Source organism: Euprymna scolopes, chromosome 23 (genome assembly GCF_053919585.1).
Source record: "Euprymna scolopes isolate OS-2025 chromosome 23, ASM5391958v1, whole genome shotgun sequence".
In the NCBI taxonomy this organism is placed as follows: Eukaryota; Metazoa; Mollusca; class Cephalopoda; order Sepiida; family Sepiolidae; genus Euprymna; species Euprymna scolopes.
Genome location: NC_136504.1, coordinates 21791314 through 21813028, shown reverse-complemented (window position 1 = coordinate 21813028; position 21715 = coordinate 21791314). Strand labels below are relative to the sequence as shown.

Genomic DNA, 21715 nt, shown 5'->3' with positions numbered 1-21715 from the left:
TGTCTGTCTGTCTGTTTCCATATTTTCAAACTCTATCTCTTCCGAAACTAAAAGTTGCAGAGCAGCACTATGGGCCTCAAATGATTGGAATTTTTATGGACCGTTCTTTTATGGGTCTTTAGCCGGTTAAAATAGTTTTTAAGGGGTCAAAAAGGGGTCCAAATTGAAAAAATCGTTATACATTTTGTACATTGATCTTAGTTTATTTTAATCAGTTAATATGCGTGTCATGTTGGTACAGTGGTAACGTCACCAGCTTTGAATGCTACAGTTTTGCTTTCGGTTTTGATGGTACCAAAATACTCTTATTTTTACTTTTGAAATCACGCCTCTATAAAAATATTACAAAATCTGGACAAATTAAAATATCATATTTAAGCATATTTTACGATCGGGTAAAGCCACAACCACTGAGATATAGAAGGCCTGTTAAATGAAAATGCCTGCAGGCAATGTAGGTAAGATTTGTCAAACAATCACTGTCAATACTATATAAGGGCATTTTTAAAAAGAGATTTAAAACATGTTAAAAAGAAAATAAAAGGAACGCAATTCGATTAATAATGAAACTGAACTTTATTCAATATAAAATATAAATATTACCTATGTAAAATTACATCAAAATGTGTAGCGTATTTTCATCAGTTACATGGTTAGGAATCCTATACTCCGCTATGGTTTTTTTTATTATTTTTTTTTATTACATTTTCACCCCAAACAAGGCACATTGCCACTTTGGTGTAGGGGGCTATTATCAGGGGCAGCAACTGCTGGGGCACTATGTTGGGATTTGGTCAGCAAGATGTCGGTTCACGTTACACTTGAACTTTTGCATGCCAGTACAGTTAGGGAAGCACGGACCTGGAATGGAATTCCAGAGTCTAGCGGTTCTGGGGAAGAAACTACTGGAGTAGAAAGATCTTTTACATCTAGGGATCTCTACTGTGTGGGGGTGGGATTTAGCTGCCTGTTGGGTTTATCAAGGGTGTCTACGTCGTGGGGCACAAGTGTCTGCAGTTCGTCAGAGCATTCACCATTAAACTACTTGTAGAACAGGCAGAGGGATGCAACGTTTCATCGATGGGACAGAGGCTGAAGCTTAGATGCCAGTTCGGGGCCTATCAGATTGGCGACTCTGTTTTGAACCTTGTCTAGGAGCGAGAGACTAGCAGCAGATGCACCAGCCCAAATGTGGCAACAATACTCCATACATGGGCGAATGGTGGCCTTATAGAGGTACAAGATACTTTCAGATGTCAGTAGTTTTCTAGCACGATCAATTCAGAATACATGAATATGAAAATGAAGTTCACATAACTACTAAAACACAATCATGCCATATTGTGAACATTGGTTAAAAACTAAGAAAATATAGTAAACATTGTAAAGAGAAACATTTTCACACCCTTCATATATATCAATTAAGCAGACACCCCTTCCCACACCCAATCCTTAGCAGATGGAGTCAAAATGAGGCTGGCCGAGCGACCTAGATTTCTACACCCACGCAATGACCTTCAACTGTCGCCAACAAGAAAAACGCGGGAGAATCAAGGCAGTTCGATGAAGGTGGTGGACACGGAAACATGTGTGGGGGCATTCTGCTCGAAAAATGGAAACACCGCGGTTGATTCGCATGGAAAAAAAAAAAAAAAGAAAAACATCTCGTCGACTCGTATCGTGCCACAAAGGAACAATATATACCCACCTTGGCACTAATCGATTGGAATTCACGCCGTGCTGATAAGGAATAACATATATCCACCTTAGCACAAATGGATTGGAATTTACGAGAATCGATCCTTCAAACCAGCACCTCATAAAAGGGAAAGAAGCTTCGGGTGAATTGAACGTCGACTCAACAAAAGAAGTTAAGTAACTCTTTCTAAATTGTTTTGCTCGATCAATTATGTGAACTGTTGAATGCCCCATGAAAAAAAAGGAAAAAGAAAAAGAAAAAAATGGGGAAAAGAAAAGCAACCCTCGAACTAAGGTTTTTTCCTAAATGCTGAATCCCCCCCCCCTGTTGATCGGCCCATAAGTAACATATCATTGACTATAAAAAAGAAAAAAAAGGAAGAAGAAAAAAAAGGGGGAAAGAAAAGAAAAAAGAAAAAAAAATAGAGGAAAGAGGGAAAAACTATCTCTATATCTTGAGACTTTCAGTGTGACCCCCCCCTCTCTGAGTATCACTCATATCTCGTTGATTCTCATCGAAGAGAACAAAAAGAACCTTCCTAAGACAATCGAAATATCACTCACCCCCCCTCTCCTTGTCCCAAATCATTGTCTGCATGTATATATTCTTTTATTCCTTTTTTTCATGTTATTTCAGTTATGATTTCAGTTGCATGTTCTGTTTTCGTAGTTACATTTTACCCGGTTAAATTTGTTTAAATAAATTGTTGATTTAATAACTCTCATACCCGTGTCGACTTGTGTCTCTTTTGTTTGCCTTACATTGCCGCCCGTGAATGCCTCGAGTATATTCCACGACGATTCTGGTCTGAACCTGGACACTGTACCATAGAGACCGCATAATTTGCAGTCGGTCCCCGTCAAATTTTTCTTTTTCTTAAAACGCGTGCCCGGCCTTGGGATTTTCTCTGAGAACTCCAACCTTGGTACCATACAGGGAGGTTCTCGTCAAGAAACAGGCTCGTGGTACCGTCACATGGGGGCTCTTCGGAGATCAGTTATACACCAAGCAAGTGTAATTTCCTTGCTTGAATAAAAAAAAAAAAATCCTCGTGAACGTACTTGTGCATTATACACGGGCGGTAAGGCAAAATGACGGACACCGACGAATTCCTTAAAAATCCATCCCCAGATAAATTATATAGATTAAAAAAAGATGATCTAATAGTAATAGGAAAGAAATTAGACCTAGAGGTTAGGGGAGCTATGAGGAAAAGCCAGTTAATGAGAATAATAGCTGAGCACATGGTAGACAATGACCGCTTCGATGAAGAAGTGCTGGAAGATTTACCGGCGGAGAAAACGACCATGACTCCTGATCAGGTCGAATTAGAGAAAGCCAGAATAATGGCGAAAGCCGAGGTAGAAAAAGCTCGAATCGAGCAAGAGATTAGGATGAGCGAATTAAGTATAGCTCACCAGCCACAGCAAGTCGGACAAAACAGATTTGACATAATTAAACAAGTGCGATTGGTCCCAAAATTTGTAGAAAAGGAGGTGGACGATTACTTTGCGCACTTCGAGAGAACCGCCCTAAATATGGGCTGGCCACAAGAGTGTTGGGCAATGCTGTTACAAACGGCATTAAGCGGTAAGGCCCAAAAGACATATGCGGCACTGCCAGCGGAAGACTGTGCCGATTACGAGGTAGTAAAAGAAGCAATTCTTAAAAGTTATGAACTCGTCCCACAAGCTTACCAACAGAAGTTCAGAAACTCAAAGAAAAGCGAGGGACAAACCTACGTAGAGTTCGTTAAACTCAAAGAGAATTATTTTGATCGGTGGTGCAATGCCAAAAACATAGAGGGTAACTTCAACAAATTGAAACAACTCATGTTAATTGAGGAATTTCAAAACTGCATATCCGATGACATGAGGATACACCTGACCGACAAAAAGGCTGAAACAGCAATCGATATAGCCACGGCAGCCGACGAATACATATTGACTCACAAGAGAAGCAGGGCAAAACTACAGGGACCCATGCAGTCACAGGTCAGGGAACATTGTGCAGTAAAGACACTGTACGAAAATCCACGAGTACCCATCAGAAATCCCCTCAACACAACCAACCGACCAGTACTGGGACAGGAAGCGAGACCTATAGTATGCTTCAACTGTGGGAAGCCAGGTCATGTAGCTGCGAAGTGTCAGGTGAAACGATTCACGGAGATGAATCGGAATACCCCAGCCAAACCACAAGGGGCGATATCTCAGGGAATAGATGAAACGTACGAACCCTTCATATCGAAAGGATATATCGCGCGAGATAAGGAAGATCAAGGGGAACCCATTAACATTCTCAGGGACACGGGAGCATCCCAATCCCTAGTGAAAAGAGGATGCATGCCTAAAGAAGCGACAAGAGCCGCAGGTAGAGCGACCACGATAAGGGGCATAGGAAACAGACCCATAACGATTCCACTATTTAAAGTCCACTTAGTGTCGGATTGGGGCTCAGGAGAAATAACTGTAGGCGTAATTGACGAATTACTAATGACAGGGGTAGCCATGATACTAGGAAATGACATCGCGAAATATCAAGACGGGAAACCCATAGGGGTGACCACAAGAAGTAGAGCGATAGAGAGGGGAAATGTAGAAGACAAGCCGTCAGGGGAAAAACAACCGAGACCGGTGGTAACACCCCAACCTTGTTTACCCGTGCCACGACAAGTGCTGATCAAGGAGCAACAGAATGACGGCGACCTAAAACCCTTATTCTGTCGGGTTGGAGAAGAATATCCTAACAAATCAAAAAGTCAATATTTCCTCAATAGGGGCGTACTAATGAGGAAATGGAATGCCCCCAAGACAAAGGGAGAGTCGGGAGATACTGTGCGGGAACAAGTGATGGTACCCGACATGTATCGAGAGGATATCATGAAAGTGGCACATGAGATACCACTGGCGGGCCACCTAGGTGTCAACAAGACCCTAGAAAAGTTGACCAGACATTTCTACTGGCCAGGAATCGTGGGAGATGTCAAAACGTTCTGTAGAACTTGTGGGATGTGCCAAAAGACTGGAAAACCCAACCAGAATATTCCCCCGGCCCCACTCCAACCTATACCGGCAGTGGAAGAACCGTTTAGTAGGGTAATAGTGGACTGTGTAGGACCGCTACCCAAAACCAAAACAGGACACAAATTTATATTAACTATAATGTGCGCGTCCACAAGGTTTCCAGAGGCGATCCCACTGCGCAACATATCAACGAAAAAGGTGGTAGATGCCCTGATAAACTTTTTCACTAAAATGGGGCTACCCAGAACCATACAGACAGACCAAGGATCTAATTTTACGTCGAGGCTATTCGAGCAGGCTACGGAGCAACTGGGAATCACCCACATAAAATCCAGCGCTTATCACCCTCAATCGCAGGGGGCTCTGGAACGCTTCCACGCCACCCTGAAAACCATGCTCAGGGGCTATTGTATGGAACACGATGCCGAATGGGATCAGGGGATCCCATTTGTGCTTTTCGCAGCTCGAGAAGCCGTCCAAGACTCGTTGGGGTTCAGTCCCTTCGATCTAGTCTTCGGTCATCAGGTACGAGGACCATTAAAAATGATAAAAGAGAAATGGGTCAGCGATGAACCCTTGCCAAATAACATGACGGATTACGTCACTAAAATGCGACAAACCTTAGCCGAAACACGGAAGTTAGCTAAGACCCACCTAGAAAGTAGTCAGAGGGTCATGAAGACCACATACGATAAAAAGGCAGTAGATAGAAAGTTCGAAGAAGGAGAGGAAGTGTTAGTACTCATACCCCTGAATGGTCAACCATTCAAGTCGAAATATCAGGGACCGTACACAATTACTGAAAAGATAAGCCCACTAAAGTATAAGATATCTACCCCCAAGCGTAGAAACAAAACTCAAGTATGTCATGTGAACATGATGAAAAAATATTTCAGGAGGGCGGGAGAAAAATCAATATTGACAGCACAGTGTCACAATGAAGCTGTAAGTGATGAGTACCCCGAAAGAGATCTTCCTGTAGAAAAGGACCCACCCATTAAGTTAAAGAATTCGGAGATAATGAGTAACCTAGGGTGCAAACTTGCACACTTACCGCCGAAAGAAGGGCAAAAGTTACAAGGAATGGTAACAGAATATAGCGACCTATTTGCTGACGCACCTACGCGCACAAGAGCAATAGTGCACGACGTTGAGCTAAAGGAGAGCGAACAAATTAAACAACATCTGTATCACATAAGTCCGAAGAAATTAGAAATAATGAAAACGGAGATAGACTACATGCTCGAACACGAGATAATAGAGCCCAGTCAAAGTGAATGGGCATCACCGTGCGTGCTGGTCGATAAACCGGACGGAACAGTGAGATTCTGTACAGATTATCGCAGAGTGAACGCGATAACCAAGGCAGACGCATACCCTATGCCACGAATAGACGACTGTATAGATAAGATAGGACATGCCAAATACATCACCAAATGCGACCTTCTTAAGGGATACTGGGCAATGCCTCTAACCAAGAGAGCCAAGCAAATATCGGCGTTTGTAACCCCAGAAGGAGCATACCAATATCGCGTAATGCCATTTGGGATGAAGAATTCCCAAGCAACATTTGTAAGACTGATGAACACATGCCTTGCTGGGATTAAAAACGTAGATACATATGTCGATGACATAGTCATTTACAATGACACATGGGCAGAACATATCGAAACAATTGAAAAAGTATTTAAGAGGTTAAGAACGGCTAAATTAACCATAAACTTAGCTAAAACAGAGTTCTGCCAGGCCGAGGTCAAATATCTAGGGCATATGGTTGGCCATGGGAAGATCACCCCAGCAAAGGCCAAAGTAGAAGAGATAAAGAATTATCCCATACCAAAAAATGTTAGGAGTTTAAGGAGATTCCTGGGCATGGCAGGGTATTACCGCCGGTTCTGCAGGAATTTTGCATGTCTCACTGCGCCACTGACAGAGCTGTTGAAAAAGCACAAGCGATTTCAATGGACACCCGAATGTCAAGAAGCAGCTGAGAAGATCAAGCTAATGTTAAGCAGCGAGCCAGTGTTAAAGGCTCCATCGTTTGACAAACCCTTCAGTGTGGCGGTAGATGCCAGCAATAGCGGGATAGGAGCAGTACTGTTACAAATGGGGGAGGATGATCAACTACACCCAGTCAGTTACTACTCAAAGAAACTGAGCAAGTTTCAAAAATCCTACTCCACAATAGAGAAGGAAGCTTTGGCGTTAGTGATGAGTTTATCTCATTTTGAAGTCTATGTATCCTCGGTGCATGGCCCGACTATCCTATACACAGACCACAACCCATTGATATACGTCAATAGAATGAAAAATAAAAACCGGCGAGTACTCTCCTGGAGTCTCATATTGCAGGAATTCGACCTAGACATCAGACACATAAGGGGTCGGGATAACGTAAAAGCGGACGCCTTATCACGTAGATTCGAAACAGAAAGGGAAGAAAAGGGGTGGGGGAAAATTCATAAAATAGCTGTAGGAAAAAGTGATGGAAACTCCACGAACATCATTTCTTTAGAGTGACACAAGTTGGTGTCCTTAATCTCAAATATTATTTTCTTGTCTCATACGAGTAATTTTATTTTAAATACATATAAATATAAAAAAAAAAAAGAGGAACAATTCTCTTTTTTTTTTCTCTTATGGAGGAAGGTGTTAAGAGAAACATTTTCACACCCTTCATATATATCAATTAAGCAGACACCTCTTCCCACACCCAATCCTTAGCAGATGGAGTCAAAATGAGGCTGGCCGAGCGACCTAGATTTCTACACCCACGCAATGACCTTCAACTGTCGCCAACAAGAAAAACGCGAGAGAATCAAGGCAGTTCGACGAAGGCGGTGGACATGGAAACATGTGTGGGGGCATTCTGCTCGAAAAATGGAAACACCGCGGTTGATTCGCATGGAAAAAAAAAAAAAAAAAAAAAAAGAAAAACATCTCGTCGACTCGTATCGTGCCACAAAGGAACAATATATACCCACCTTGGCACTAATCGATTGGAATTCACGCCGTGCTGATAAGGAATAACATATATCCACCTTAGCACAAATGGATTGGAATTTACGAGAATCGATCCTTCAAACCAGCACCTCATAAAAGGGAAAGAAGCTTCGGGTGAATTGAACGTCGACTCAACAAAAGAAGTTAAGTAACTCTTTCTAAATTGTTTTGCTCGATCAATTATGTGAACTGTTGAATGCCCCATGAAAAAAAAGGAAAAAGAAAAAGAAAAAAATGGGGAAAAGAAAAGCAACCCTCGAACTAAGGTTTTTTCCTAAATGCTGAATCCCCCCCCTGTTGATCGGCCCATAAGTAACATATCATTGACTATAAAAAAGAAAAAAAAGGAAGAAGAAAAAAAAGGGGGAAAGAAAAGAAAAAAGAAAAAAAAATAGAGGAAAGAGGGAAAAACTATCTCTATATCTTGAGACTTTCAGTGTGACCCCCCCCTCTCTGAGTATCACTCATATCTCGTTGATTCTCATCGAAGAGAACAAAAAGAACCTTCCTAAGACAATCGAAATATCACTCACCCCCCCTCTCCTTGTCCCAAATCATTGTCTGCATGTATATATTCTTTTATTCCTTTTTTTTCATGTTATTTCAGTTATGATTTCAGTTGCATGTTCTGTTTTCGTAGTTACATTTTACCCGGTTAAATTTGTTTAAATAAATTGTTGATTTAATAACTCTCATACCCGTGTCGACTTGTGTCTCTTTTGTTTGCCTTACATTGCCGCCCGTGAATGCCTCGAGTATATTCCACGACGATTCTGGTCTGAACCTGGACACTGTACCATAGAGACCGCATAATTTGCAGTCGGTCCCCGTCAAACTTTTCTTTTTCTTAAAACGCGTGCCCGGCCTTGGGATTTTCTCTGAGAACTCCAACCTTGGTACCGTACAGGGAGGTTCTCGTCAAGAAACAGGCTCGTGGTACCGTCACAACATCTACAATATTAAATCAGGATGGTGGTGAATTTAGGAAGGGACATTATTATTATCATTATTATTATTTCACTCATTAGGAGTTGTATCACAGGCCATTATCAGTGATCGCTCACTGGCAATAACCTGTGGTGTTCCCTGGAGACCGAGTAACAACAAGTCTCCCCAGATTTCCAGTGTTCTCCACCTCTTGACCACTTGTGCAGATGATTGCACGTTATCGTAACAGCTGTTGACATTGATTTCTCGTTGGCATCAGCCATTGGTGTTTCCTGGGGTTTGGGTGACAAAGTACCTCCCCAAGGTACTAGATTTGAACTGCACACTTCCAGTGGAGATCTAGTTAGTACTCTCCCACCTTGGTCTTTCCATCCTCCCTGACCCTTCATAACTAGTTGATGTAGCACCAGTTGATGTCATCTACACCATTTTTATAATAATAATAATAATAATAATAATAATAATAATAATAAGAAGAAGAAGAAGAAGGGTGCTTGTGCAGTGTACGCACGTGCATTTTATTTCCAGGTTAAATTAAAGTTTTTGGGGGGTTTATTTTACCATACAGATTCGAAAAATTTGTCAGTAAACAAATATATAACAAATAAATGTTATCAAAAGCAAGATTAGATACTTTTCTACCTTACTGAATAAGTTTTTGGTGTTTTTATTTAATGTAAAATGTTTATTCAGTTCGAAAATCATAGTGTTTATTTATATATTTGTAAAAGACAAATGGCGGTGAGCTCGCTGTTGAATACATTACCTTTGGGAAAATGAATTCAAACTAAAAAACTTTGCAAAATAATGTTAGAAACACACTTAATATATGTCAGCCTATGTCACGGTAACATATATTGAGTGAGTTTCTAACAGCATTTTGTATAGTTGTTTAGTTTAAACTTATTTTCCCAAACTTAATGTATTCAACAGCGAGCTCGCCGCCATTTATCTTTTTCAAATATATCGATAAACACTATGATTTTCGAACCGAATAAACATTTTACACGAAATAAAAACACTTAAAACTTATTCAGTTAGGTAGAAAAGTAATTTATTGATAACAATAATTTGCTATATATTTGTTTTTTTTCACAACTTTTTCGAATCTATGTGTATAGTAAAAAAAAACCCTTTTTTCATTAAATTGTTAGTTGAAACTGCAGAATAGTTAGACAGCCCCCCTCTCCTGTTAAAAATGACTTTCTAAACATTATTTCAGCACGGCGCTAACAACATTTATTTATAAAATAAAACACAAGAAAATATGTTAACTAAAATTTAATGTACTCTTTATTTTTAGTTCATATCAAAACTTTAATTAAAACTGATTAGTTAACGAATTTTTAATTAATTTGTGTTGTTCGTATGTCTTGGGAAAGAATAGAAAATTTCCTATTTCATTTCCCGTTTCAGTCATGTAAATTATTTACAGTTAAAATGTTATAAAACAAACAAAAACTTGAAGTTTTAAATATATTTCAAAGAAATAAATTATGCCCGGTGCTAAAATATTGAATTCATCGATCGTTTTAGTTAAAAACAACAACAACAACACCACCAACAACAAACTGTCGTGAGAAATGCTTCTAGCTTTAAAATATTTGGAAATACTCAATGAAAAGTGTTATGGTACTTCTACAGATTATCGCCGAAAATGGAGACGCCGTTTTTTTCTTGCACACTTTCTGAGGGAGAAATGAATATTTTAAACTATACCCGAAGTTAGAAATAAATAACAAAAAAATTAAACTAGATATCAATTACTTCCGGAAAGAACTATGAAAAAAAGTAAATAAAGAAAGTCAAAGAGAACATATATCCGTAATTGTTTAATTGAAAATGTTTCGATTTAATCAATGGAAACAGGGATGTTTTTCATGAAACGTATATATATATATATATATATATATATATATATATATATATATATATATATATATATATATATATATATATATATATACTGTATTAACAAAACCAAGACTTCAAAAAAGGAATTGGTAGCAACCAAAAGTGTATTTCATTGTAAGTTACAATTGTTTCAATACCGGTTGGACAATTTCAAGCATTATGGCGTTTGAAAATTTTCACATAACCAGCCTTTCTTCAGACTTCTTGAATAAAAAACACTTAACAATAGAACATTATTTAAAGAAATTTCCCTTACAGGAAATGAAGCATGCGAAAGCGCATATATATATATATATATATATATATATATATATATATATATATATATATATATATATATATATATATATATATAACAGAAAATGAAAAAGACATGATTGTTAAAAACAGAAAATGACATATTCATAATTGTCTAAACTGGGCACGAGCGCCATTTGAAAACCAAAACATTTACTGTATAAAAATTTATCAAAATATAACTGTAAAAAACATTTATAGAAAAGTTTGCGTAAGAAAATATAATTTTAAATAAAACAATATTGTAATGAAGGCAACATTGGATTTTTATAAAATAGTCTTTTTTTTTTTCGAACACATAAATAATTTTAATGAAACATTTTTTTTTTTAATTAAAGCAACTTTGAAGGGTCAACAAATTAATTCAAATGAAACCGAAAAATCATCATTTTTTGTTATTTATTTCTAACTTCGACCATAGTTTAAAATACTGATTTCTCTTCCGGCAGGTGCGCGAAAAAAATGGCATCTCCATTTTCGGCGATAAACTGTAGAAGTACCAGTTTTATTTATTATTAAGAGAACGAACTGAAAAATATTCTTATATAAAAATTGTTTGTTTTGCAATAAAAAAAAAAAAAAAAAATGAAATATTCGACTTTCTCCGATAGAAACAAAAGTTCAAAAACAAGTCCACTTATTTTGTTAGATTAAAATCATCCCAATGTGCAATTATAATAATTATCCAAATGGAGAATTGTTCTTTCTCTTTAGAAGAAGAAAATACATGGACGTTTGGACTACCTTCATAAAATTACTACAGCCATATTTTTTTATGCATATTAGTGTGACCACGTGGTTGAACACAGGAAACTTTAGGTACCCTTTACATACATGTCGATTTGGCAATGACGTCACGCTGTCATGTTCACTGGCCTCCTTCTCTCGGTAGCCTTGGTAAAGCTGGGCATGGGCACCCCTTACCCCCACCTCCGCTAGTAATAAGTCAGACAAACTAATACAGCAATTTGGTTTGTCACATCTTGGAAAATCAGACAAATCTACTCAATAAAATTTGATATCCATGTTAGGAGCTAACCACTTCAATATAACTAATTCTGGTTCTCACGGACCTTTTGCTTCCGTGTTTCTAGTCTCGTTTTCATGTTGACGGTGTAAGACGAGAAAAATTAACGCACGAAAAACGTAAACCGGAACTGACAAATTAAACGAGATAAATAAAATTATAAATAAAAATTAAAAAAAAAAATTAGTTATTGTCAATTTTGAATACAAATATTTCTTATTGCTTAAATTTTGAATAAAAAAATTAATGAAAATAATGGTTACTTTTTACGACTTGCCCCAGCGTATTATAAGCATCCCAACAACCTCCCCATGTTAAAAACGGCTTTCGGAATACCCCCCCTCAACATCCCAATGTTAAGAACGGTTTTCAAGGGTTTTTTTGGGGGGAAGGGGGTGTTTATTCCGAAAGCCGTTTTTAACATGGGGAGATTGGAGTGTTTATAATACGCTGGGGCAAATCGTAAAAATTAATAAAAATAATTTTTCGTTTTATTTTCGGACGCTCAGCTGCACTTTTATTTGTTCAATTTTGAATAATTTCACGTGTAATTGTTACGAAAAAACAAAAACAAAACAAACAATTATGAATTGGAATTCATGTGTAATTGCTAAAAAAATAAAACACTATTTCGTTTTATTTATTTATCATTATTATACAAAAATAAATGAACTTCTCCGCGTGACTGAAAAGATAAAAACACTATAAATCAATAAACAAACGATTCACACACACACACACACACACACACACACACACACACACATTAAAAAAATGTAAATAAATCAAAGTTTTTCTGTTTTTCATTTTCTGCTTCAGGAACCAAATTTAATTTTGTATGGTTGCCTTTTCCCTGTTAAATCATTAGATTGTAGCAAACCCATATGGGGAGCCATGGGGTCTGATCTATACAAGTACTGCACTGCAGTAGTGCACTACTGCACTAAATATAGCTTCTCCATCTCTGGTTTGGAGTGGACTAGTCTTATTATTTACTCATCTTCAGCAAAAAAAATATTGCATAATACCAATTTTGTTAATGTGTAATCAGGAATTAACGTGTACAAGCCGAGAACAAAAACGATAAATCAAACTTTGCTTTTAAAGCTAATTAAAAACAAAAAAAAAAGTGAATTATGAATATAGTTTTCATCAGGCCCAAAAGGCAGCATAGAAAAGAATAATTTCACTATTTAAAAAAAATATATAATAATAATAATAATAATAATAAAGCGGAAACGCTATATAGAGGCAGATAACATCGCGGGATCGTCCTTATGACAAACAAAACAAAGATATATATATAGTAACATTCTCGTGTTTGCAAAAAAGTTATAACTCGGGCAAATATACGTTGTCGCTAGGAAGAAATTATGAATGTAACAAAAGATAGCATGTCTCACTGACTCTAGGTATCACAAAGGATCTATACCGTCGTGGTAGTTAACTATCATAAAATTGGTTATATGTCCCAAAATTAAAATACAGCTTTAAGGAATATTGACAAACATATAGCGGAAACGCTAGGTGGAGACGTGTAACTATTAGCCAGACGGTAGCAGTTCTCGATGACGCTATCTTCCATAATAGTTTTAATTCTAGACAGGGGCAGATAATTATTAGTAATCGGACAGGAGAGGTTAAACTAGGATAAGGCAGGTAACCGCTAGTTCACATTGAGTGACTACTGCAGCCACTATACTCCTAGGAGGACTATGTTCTTCCCTTTATTCTAAACGTCTTGCTTGGCCATACGCGAAAGCAGACGTATTTATTTATGTCTCCTGTTCAGGATATACCTACTTATATATCTGTATACACTGGAAGGACTAAAATACCAATCAGCTTTAAAAAACGTGCAGGCTAGGATATCACCACATTTTAGCAAAAGAGCTCCCCTTTTTTTAGTATTTAGTTTAAAATATAAGTTTAGATTCAATTTCAGTTAAATATAACAGTGATAAGGATAAACTAAACGATCCTAAAACATTTTTTTATTTTTTGTTTTTATTTTTTTAATATAGATATATTTTTTTAAACTAAAAGATTGTAACAATGCTGTTATCATTGCTTAGAAATAGAAAATTCACAAAAAAGAAGTTGGAAATCGTTTGATATATTGTAGGGGGAGTTTCTATACGTAATAATAAATGTACGCAAAAAAATGTTAATCCAATGCATATATTATTTATGATTAAAAATAACTTAACAAAATCACCTTTCTTTTGAAAAAAGGAGAAATAAATAGAAAACAAAACGAAAAAAGAAAAATTTCTTTCTCAGTTTTTTGCACCGAGACTCTTTCTACCTCTGTAAATTAATATAACTCCCTCAACTTCTTTTTCAAAAAGTAAGTAAATAAAAAAATTACCTATGTTTTTTAGTTATATTTTATTTGTTATCTAGATATTTTTATTTGTTATAGTTATTAAAATTAAAAAAAAAAAATTATTATCGTTGGAAATGCACGTTATTATCAGCTGTAAAACCGGATATTGTTTGAAAGCACTTGGAGGTTTATAAAACCCGGAACAAATTTAAAAATCGTCTCAGAACAACATAAGCCAAGACGAGTGAGACATCAGCCAAGACAAGGGAGACGGCAATCCATCCAGTTATTTTTTTTTTATCACCCTGCAAAACATGGATTATATTCCTGAATGAAAACCACCACCGATCCAAGAACTGTGAACAGCTCTTGTCTCCTGTCGACATGCCAGTCAATAACAGGACTTTCTTATTTAAAACTCAAAATCATTTGGCCCATCTTAGCCATCTCACCCGAATATTTCTAGTTCTTCCTCTTGTCTACCTCTTTTTGCTCAACCGGCTTTCTTGTGCCTCGGTCCAAACACAAGGTAGGTTTTTCTATTTTTCTTTTGTTTCAATGTTCCTTTGAAAAAGGTTTTAAAAATAAAGACTTTCAATTAGATCGCAAAGGGACAACTGTAATTTCGAACGGGGCCTATTCCATTCTATGGAAGACCAAGTGTGCTATAAATTTATGAAAGTGTTTTAGCCATCAGATCAAGTTAAAAGTCTATTATGCTGCCGCGAAACTGGACGTAAAATCGGGGTATAATTTTTGCCTATCTTCAACACAACCACTAATCCCGAGATGGTGTTATTGCTACCCGAACTTAGGGTTAGGGTTTGGGTTATTGAAGCTTTTTATTTTATTTTATTTTTTTTACCTTTCTCTCAAATTGGTTCATACATTGATTTAAATTCAACTAAAAATATAGCAGTGATTTTTTTTTCTTATTTTTGCAAAAGATTGAATTTCAAACTACAGTTTCTGCAGTTTATTTTAGTTTCGCAGTGCACTATGTCTGTGTATTGCCATACGGACACTTTTGGTGCTTATGCACTTATGAGGTTTGTTTTACTGTACACATAGATTCGAAAAAGTTGTTACAAAATAAATATAGAACAAATAAATGTTATCAAATGCAAGATGAGTTGCTTTTCTTCCCAACTGGATATGTTTTTAGTTTTTATATTTAATGTAACATGTTTATTCAGTTCGAAAAACATAGTGTTTACCGATGTATTGGAAAATTCAAAATGGCGGTCGACTCTCTCTCGGAGACGGCAAGTTTGGGAAAAGGAGTTATAAATAAAAAAAGTCAAAATACTGTTAAAACCCCGGCGAATATATGCCAGCCTATGTCACGGTAACATATATTGAGCGATTTTCTAACATTATTTTGTCTGTTTTCTTTATTTTTTATTTATAACTCATTTTCCCAAACTTACCGCCTCAAAGAGAGAGTCGGCTGCCATTTTAAATTTTCCAATACATCAGTAAACACTGTTTTTCGAGCTGAATAAATGTTACATTAAATATAAACACTAAAAACATATCCAGTTTTGTAGAAAAGTAACTTATCTTGCCTTTGATAACATTTATTTGTTCTATATTTGTTTTGTGACAACTTTTTCGAATCTGTGTATAGTAAAACAAACCGCACTTATGTTACCTTGCTATTTTTAAAATCGCATTTTTAAGTTAAATTCAAGCTTTACAATATCTTTTAAATTGTTAGGTGAAAGTACAGAATAGTTACAAAACTCGGTATTTTTTTAGATTAGGACCTCCACAATTTTCTTTTAAATGACGACTTTTTCTAAGTTTTCTGCTATGCTGAATACGGAAATCGCATTGAAATTTTGCAGAAATAATTAGTTATCGAGATATAAAAAGTTGTATTATGCATTGTATTCTTTGGCGGCCATCGTTTTTGCGCGCGGGCGCGCGCTCTATAAACAAATCTACGCACGTAACAAAGATAGCCGCCACAGAATACAATGCATAATACAACATTTTATATCTCGATAACTAATTATTTCTGCAAAAATTCATAGCGATTTTCGTATTCAGCATGGCCGAAAACCATTAAAAGTCGTTATTTAAAAGAAAATTGTGGAAGTGGACCTAATCTGAAAATTTACCTTTTTACAATTTTTTTTTTTTCACAATAAGATTGTATAATGTATAAACATATCACAATATAATTTTTGTTTGTCAATGTAGCAAAATACAATTTTAAAAACCTGAAACATTTATAGAGGTTTAAGAATAATTTTTTCATTTGTTATATAGTTGTTTTTATTTTTTTTTGTTTTTTTAAACATTTAATCTGAATATCTCATCAGTAGTTAATATGTGCGAAATCTTTTAGCTATTGGACGCTGTTCGATCTGTTTGGATATCATCAAAGAAGGAATATTTATAAATTTACGGAAACCATCTCTTCCGCATGTTTATTTCATTTTTTTTTTTTACAACAAACTTTAAAACGAAAATGTTAAATGTGCTGACACTTAAAATACATCAAGGAGGTACAATTTAGCGGATCATTTATTTATTCACTTAATCTTAACCATATTTAATTGTTTTTATTTAATATATTAATAAAAATGGTGACTACTTCTGGTAAAATACAAATAACCCAACGTATGTTAGAACTTGTTTGATTTATGCAGAGAAGTTACTGTGCTATTTTAGTATTTTTCAAATTAAATTCAAGTTTTACGATATTTTTGTTTATTAAATTGCTAGGTGAAAGTGCGGAATAGTTACAAAACACCCTCCCACTTCCTATGTTAACAAGAGGTTTCTAAACGTTATGATTTCAGCAGCACGGTGTTTCTCTGCATAAGTATCGATTTTGTTACCATATAAAGATTACATCACAAAATCATTTTTGTTCTTGTAAACATTGAAAAAATAAAAAGAATAGATTTAATTGGATCAATTTAATCTTTTGATTGAAATGATTTTCTAGTAAAAGGGTCCCATTTTTTTTTTTATAAGGGAGATAACTGTAAACTTATTACTTAGCACGTAAACAATGCATTACAAAAATTATTCTCATATTGCTTCCTCCACATAAATCGCTTTGAAAAATAAAATGTTAACTAATTAGGATTAAATGGTTTTCATATTTAAATCATCCGTTCCACATTTCGTTACCATTCACTTTATTTTTGGCAAACCAGAAGAATCCTCGATTCAGTCTGCAGCAAACGGTATCTGTTGAGATTCCAGTTCCAACTCCCAGCCACAGTTTATTGATGCACTTATTGATCCGTATTATTCTCAAGTTTAATGATGTCTTTATTAAATCGTAATGTTAAAGTACAAAATAGGTACCCCCCCCCTCTAACCATGTTAAGAACAGCTTTTTAAATAACGTTGTTTCAGCACGGATCAATGAGTGCACTGCACTACTACCAATTATTTTGTGGAACTCCAGAATAGTTAATTATACCCAATAAATGTCACATAACTGGATAAGAGAAAAAAAAACAACAACAAAAAAAACTAACAACAAAAACGCTTTAAAATATGTTAACGCACATACGCACAAGCTTATCAAGGTAGGTAGAAGAGTGACGTATCCTGCCTTTAATAACATTTGGTGTTATTTACTTATCTCTTTATTTTGTTGGCTCTTGATGAAAATACGTAACAAATTCGTTGAGTCTACCCCCTTCCCTCGACTACCAACGTTATAATAAAAATTATTCATTTTTTTTTAATCGTGCAATTACGTCAACACTAGATCAATTTACTAATATACTTTAAATTTTATAGTGGGTGTTCATTTACTACACAAATATAACTTCAAATGATCAACCAGGATTCTAAGGAAATATATATTTGTTTGGAAGTTTCAAGGGGGTCACTTCACTTCCTTAAAAATGGTTAAGACAACAATATAAAAAAACAACAACAAAAAAAACAACAATCACAGATGTTAATTCATTTGCAAACAAAAATAAACCAACGTTTCTAATTTCCAGAATTAAAATCAACCCCTATGGTTGCCAGTATTAGCTCGCTAAAATCTGGTAACGAGTCACAATAGCCGAAATTAAACTCTGACCGCTGGAAAACACATACGCGCTAATTTAGTTACATTGTCGCATTGTAGTTTTTTTTTTTAATTTTATTTTGGCAGTTATTATTTCGGTAAAACTATACAAACACCGTGACAGCGAATTAACCCTAACCCTAAACCTAACCCTAAACCCTAACCCTAACCCTAACGCTGTCACGGTGTTTGTATAATAATACCATTATTTCTAAGTATTTTATAATCGTTTTCAATTCAGAGAGCAGTTTATTTTTGTTAAGCCAGAGATCAAAATAAAAAGCAACGGCGGGCCTGTACGAGAGTTCTCACTGTCCAACCCCCTAAAAATGCGTGTTTTACACTAAAAAAAAAAAACCTTTTTCGCGACGATTATCATGGATTACAAACTTAGCTATTATATTAGCAGAATAAATTAAAAAAAAAAAATTTAATGACTTTAGGAGGGGGTTCGCTTTCACGTTATAATGTTGTACTTTATTGCTACCTGACTTACTGTCCATTTCTTTACATACGTGTCACGTGATTAGAACGTTATAACGAGGAAGTGAATCCCCTTAAGTCATTATTTATTTATTTATTTTCAAATATATTTCTGCTAATATGATACTTCAATCTGTAATCTACGATAATCATCTGGGGAGGGAGGGGGACAATAAAAAATAAGGCGAAAAATACGCATTTTTAGGGTGGCCACTCTCGTACAGGTCCGCCAAAGCAACAATTTATGAATAAAAATACAATGTAGCAATGTTTGTGAATATATCGATAAAAAAATCTGTACTATTGGTACAGCTTTTGAACCGGATAAAAAGTTCGGGTTTTATCCAGTTGAAAAGGTGTACTACCAGGATAAACATTTCTTGTTAATTTTTCAAGAACCCGAGTTCAGTTTTGTATAGTCGCGTTTCAATTATTTCAGTAATTTCGTTACCGGATTTCCCTCGAGTCAATATTGGCAGCCATGGAGGCCAATCTATTAAAACACCTTAAAATGTATCCTTCCTTTTCATACAGCAGTTGACTTTTACAATTTAATAACGACATTAGATTCTTCGGTAATCAGAGTGATCTTCGATTTTTGGAAGCTTCTTTGCCATGGCATAATTTTTCTAGTAAAAATCTTTATGGAATTATTCTACTTCGTTCGCTTTAAAATTAGCAGGGGCGGACAACTACATGATAGTCATGTTTTTATTCAATGACTTTTCCGTATGAAATTTATTTACTATTCGATGAATAGAAATAAGATATTCATCGAATGGAGAATACTAGCAATATGGGAACTAGTTACTTTAAAATATGCAGACATTTCTCGTTTCAAAGCGATATATTCTTTTAAAAAGAAATGGTGCATTCGATATTATTTTGTTCGTTTGGCCATCCATAGAATTTTATGAAACGTCTGAGTTTTCTTTGCTTATTTACATATTATGGTATTATTATACAAACACCGTGACAGCGTTAGGGTTAGGGGTAGGGTTAATTCGCTGTCACGGTGTTTGTATAGTTTTACCCATATTATGAGGTTAGACGATAGACAAATCGGCTCGATATCTGTCACTATATATTAAAAAAATTTTTTTAAATAATGCTTTATTGTTAAAGAAGGTTCAGTTAATTTTATTTTTGTCATCATCGATTGAAATACAATATCAACTGACAGAATGACTTTAAGAATAAAAAGGCCAAATAAAAAAAATCCAAATAAAACGCATTCTCTATCGTGTTTCTAATAAGATTTGATTCCGATGATTTTAAACCTACCTAGAAAAAATAATACTGAGTTTCAGAATTTGATATGAGGATTGATAATTTGCATTATTGCAGTTTTTAGTAACCTCGTAATCAAAGCAATTTTATTTTTACTTATTTGGTTATCTTTACTGTTTCCACTTCACTTCCGGTTGCTCTCTCGTTTTTAATCGGTATCTTTTTGTTTATTAATTGAAAGTAAAGAAATCTCCCTGCCCTACGACTTTTCTAAATCATAACGTTATTATTTAGAAAAACAACAACAAAGCTCTTTTCATATAAGGAAGGCAATCGGAAGTTAAGTGTAAGTAATAATCGTAAAGATAACTCTTAATTTAATAAGTATGGCCCATTTTTGTTAGCCCCGAGCTTTTTAATCTTTGAAATAATTTTGTGTGTGTACGTGTAAGCAATTCGTATCAAACCCAAAAATGAAATCTCTAAAGAAACTTAGATTCATTAAAAATATGTACGTTCCCGTTGAGACTTGTCTAATTAATACAAAAATTTATTTTTTCAGTCACTAAGATGCTTATAAATTTATATTGACACTACACAACAGTAGTGTTCAACAATACGTACGTATTGTTTCTATTCAAAACAATTTTGAATGCTTTGGGTTATTCAGATTATTATTCTCATCTTGGTTGTTATTTTTACAACGTTTCGGCCGATGTACCCCTCCCTTCTTCAGGTGCATCTTTTCGAACTTAGAAATCTTTATGCTCGATAAGATGCAACCGAAGAAAGTCAGAAGTTACATTGTCCAAAACATTGTGAAAATAAGATGAGAATAGTAGTCCGACTAATCTAAGTAATGTAAATTAATCCTCATCTTAAAAAAAAAAAAAAAAAATGAAACATTTTCATTATTAAATATAATTACTAAGAAATATTAAACATTTTAATTTAATTCGTCAGTTGCTATTATATAAAAGAAACTGTGAGCGTGTGTTCCTTATTGATTTTGAAACAGCTGGTCTGATTTTTTTTTAAATTTACACGAAGATACTTGATGTGTTTGGGCGTGTTCTTGCGTAGGTTTTTGTATCAGAACGCATCGGAGTCGAAAAAAATCCGATTAAAGAAGGAAGTCCGATTTTGACTAAAGTTAACATTTTTATACATATATATATATAAAATCAACTGTGGATTCTTTTATAAGACGGGGCGCGTTCGAAATGAATGCTTCTTTTTAGAGCACAATTACACCATGATACTTGACTTTTGTACGTTTAACTTTAATTCAATTTATTATGTAAAAATGATTTAATAAAATCAACAGTTGATTCTGTGACAAAACAGGGGCGCGTTCAAAATGAATGTTTCTGTTTAGAGCACAATTGAACCATATGATACTTGACTTTTGCATTTACGTGAAGCGATTATTTACAGATAATGTTATAAAATCAACAGTAGATTTTCTACAGGGCAATGTAGGCTACAATGTATTATGGATTAAGTCCCTGCCGGGAGTCATATGAAGCTTCCTCCTGAAACACTGCGGTTGGGGGAGGGGGGCTTAACTAGAACAGGCAATAAATCGATTTGATTTTAAAATAGGCAATTTCATCGATTTCGATGACAATAAAAGTATGGCGTGAGTGGAACATTTGTTGATTCTCATTTAATCTTGGACAACGTCGGATCTCTATGCTAGTTA

At 35.3% G+C, this 21715-nt stretch overlaps 2 protein-coding genes across 2 annotated transcripts in view; both read left to right on the top strand.

Moving 5' to 3' along the window:
• Window positions 1-2790: 2790 nt before the first annotated feature.
• LOC145245597 (uncharacterized) lies at window positions 2791-12746 on the top strand. Its single transcript, XM_080107170.1, has 4 exons — window positions 2791-3441; window positions 3544-5210; window positions 5622-6929; window positions 12734-12746. The coding sequence occupies exons 1-4, from the start codon at window positions 2791-2793 to the stop codon at window positions 12744-12746; spliced, it is 3639 nt and encodes a 1212-aa protein (XP_079963296.1).
• A 1714-nt stretch (window positions 12747-14460) lies between these two features.
• LOC145245798 (disintegrin and metalloproteinase domain-containing protein 10-like) overlaps window positions 14461-21715 on the top strand; it is a 317331-nt gene continuing 310076 nt past the window's right edge. Inside the window, exon 1 of the mRNA XM_080107440.1 lies at window positions 14461-14772. Coding sequence (XP_079963566.1) covers window positions 14628-14772 — 145 coding nt within the window. The 5' untranslated portion in view covers window positions 14461-14627. The remainder of the gene's footprint in view (window positions 14773-21715) is intronic.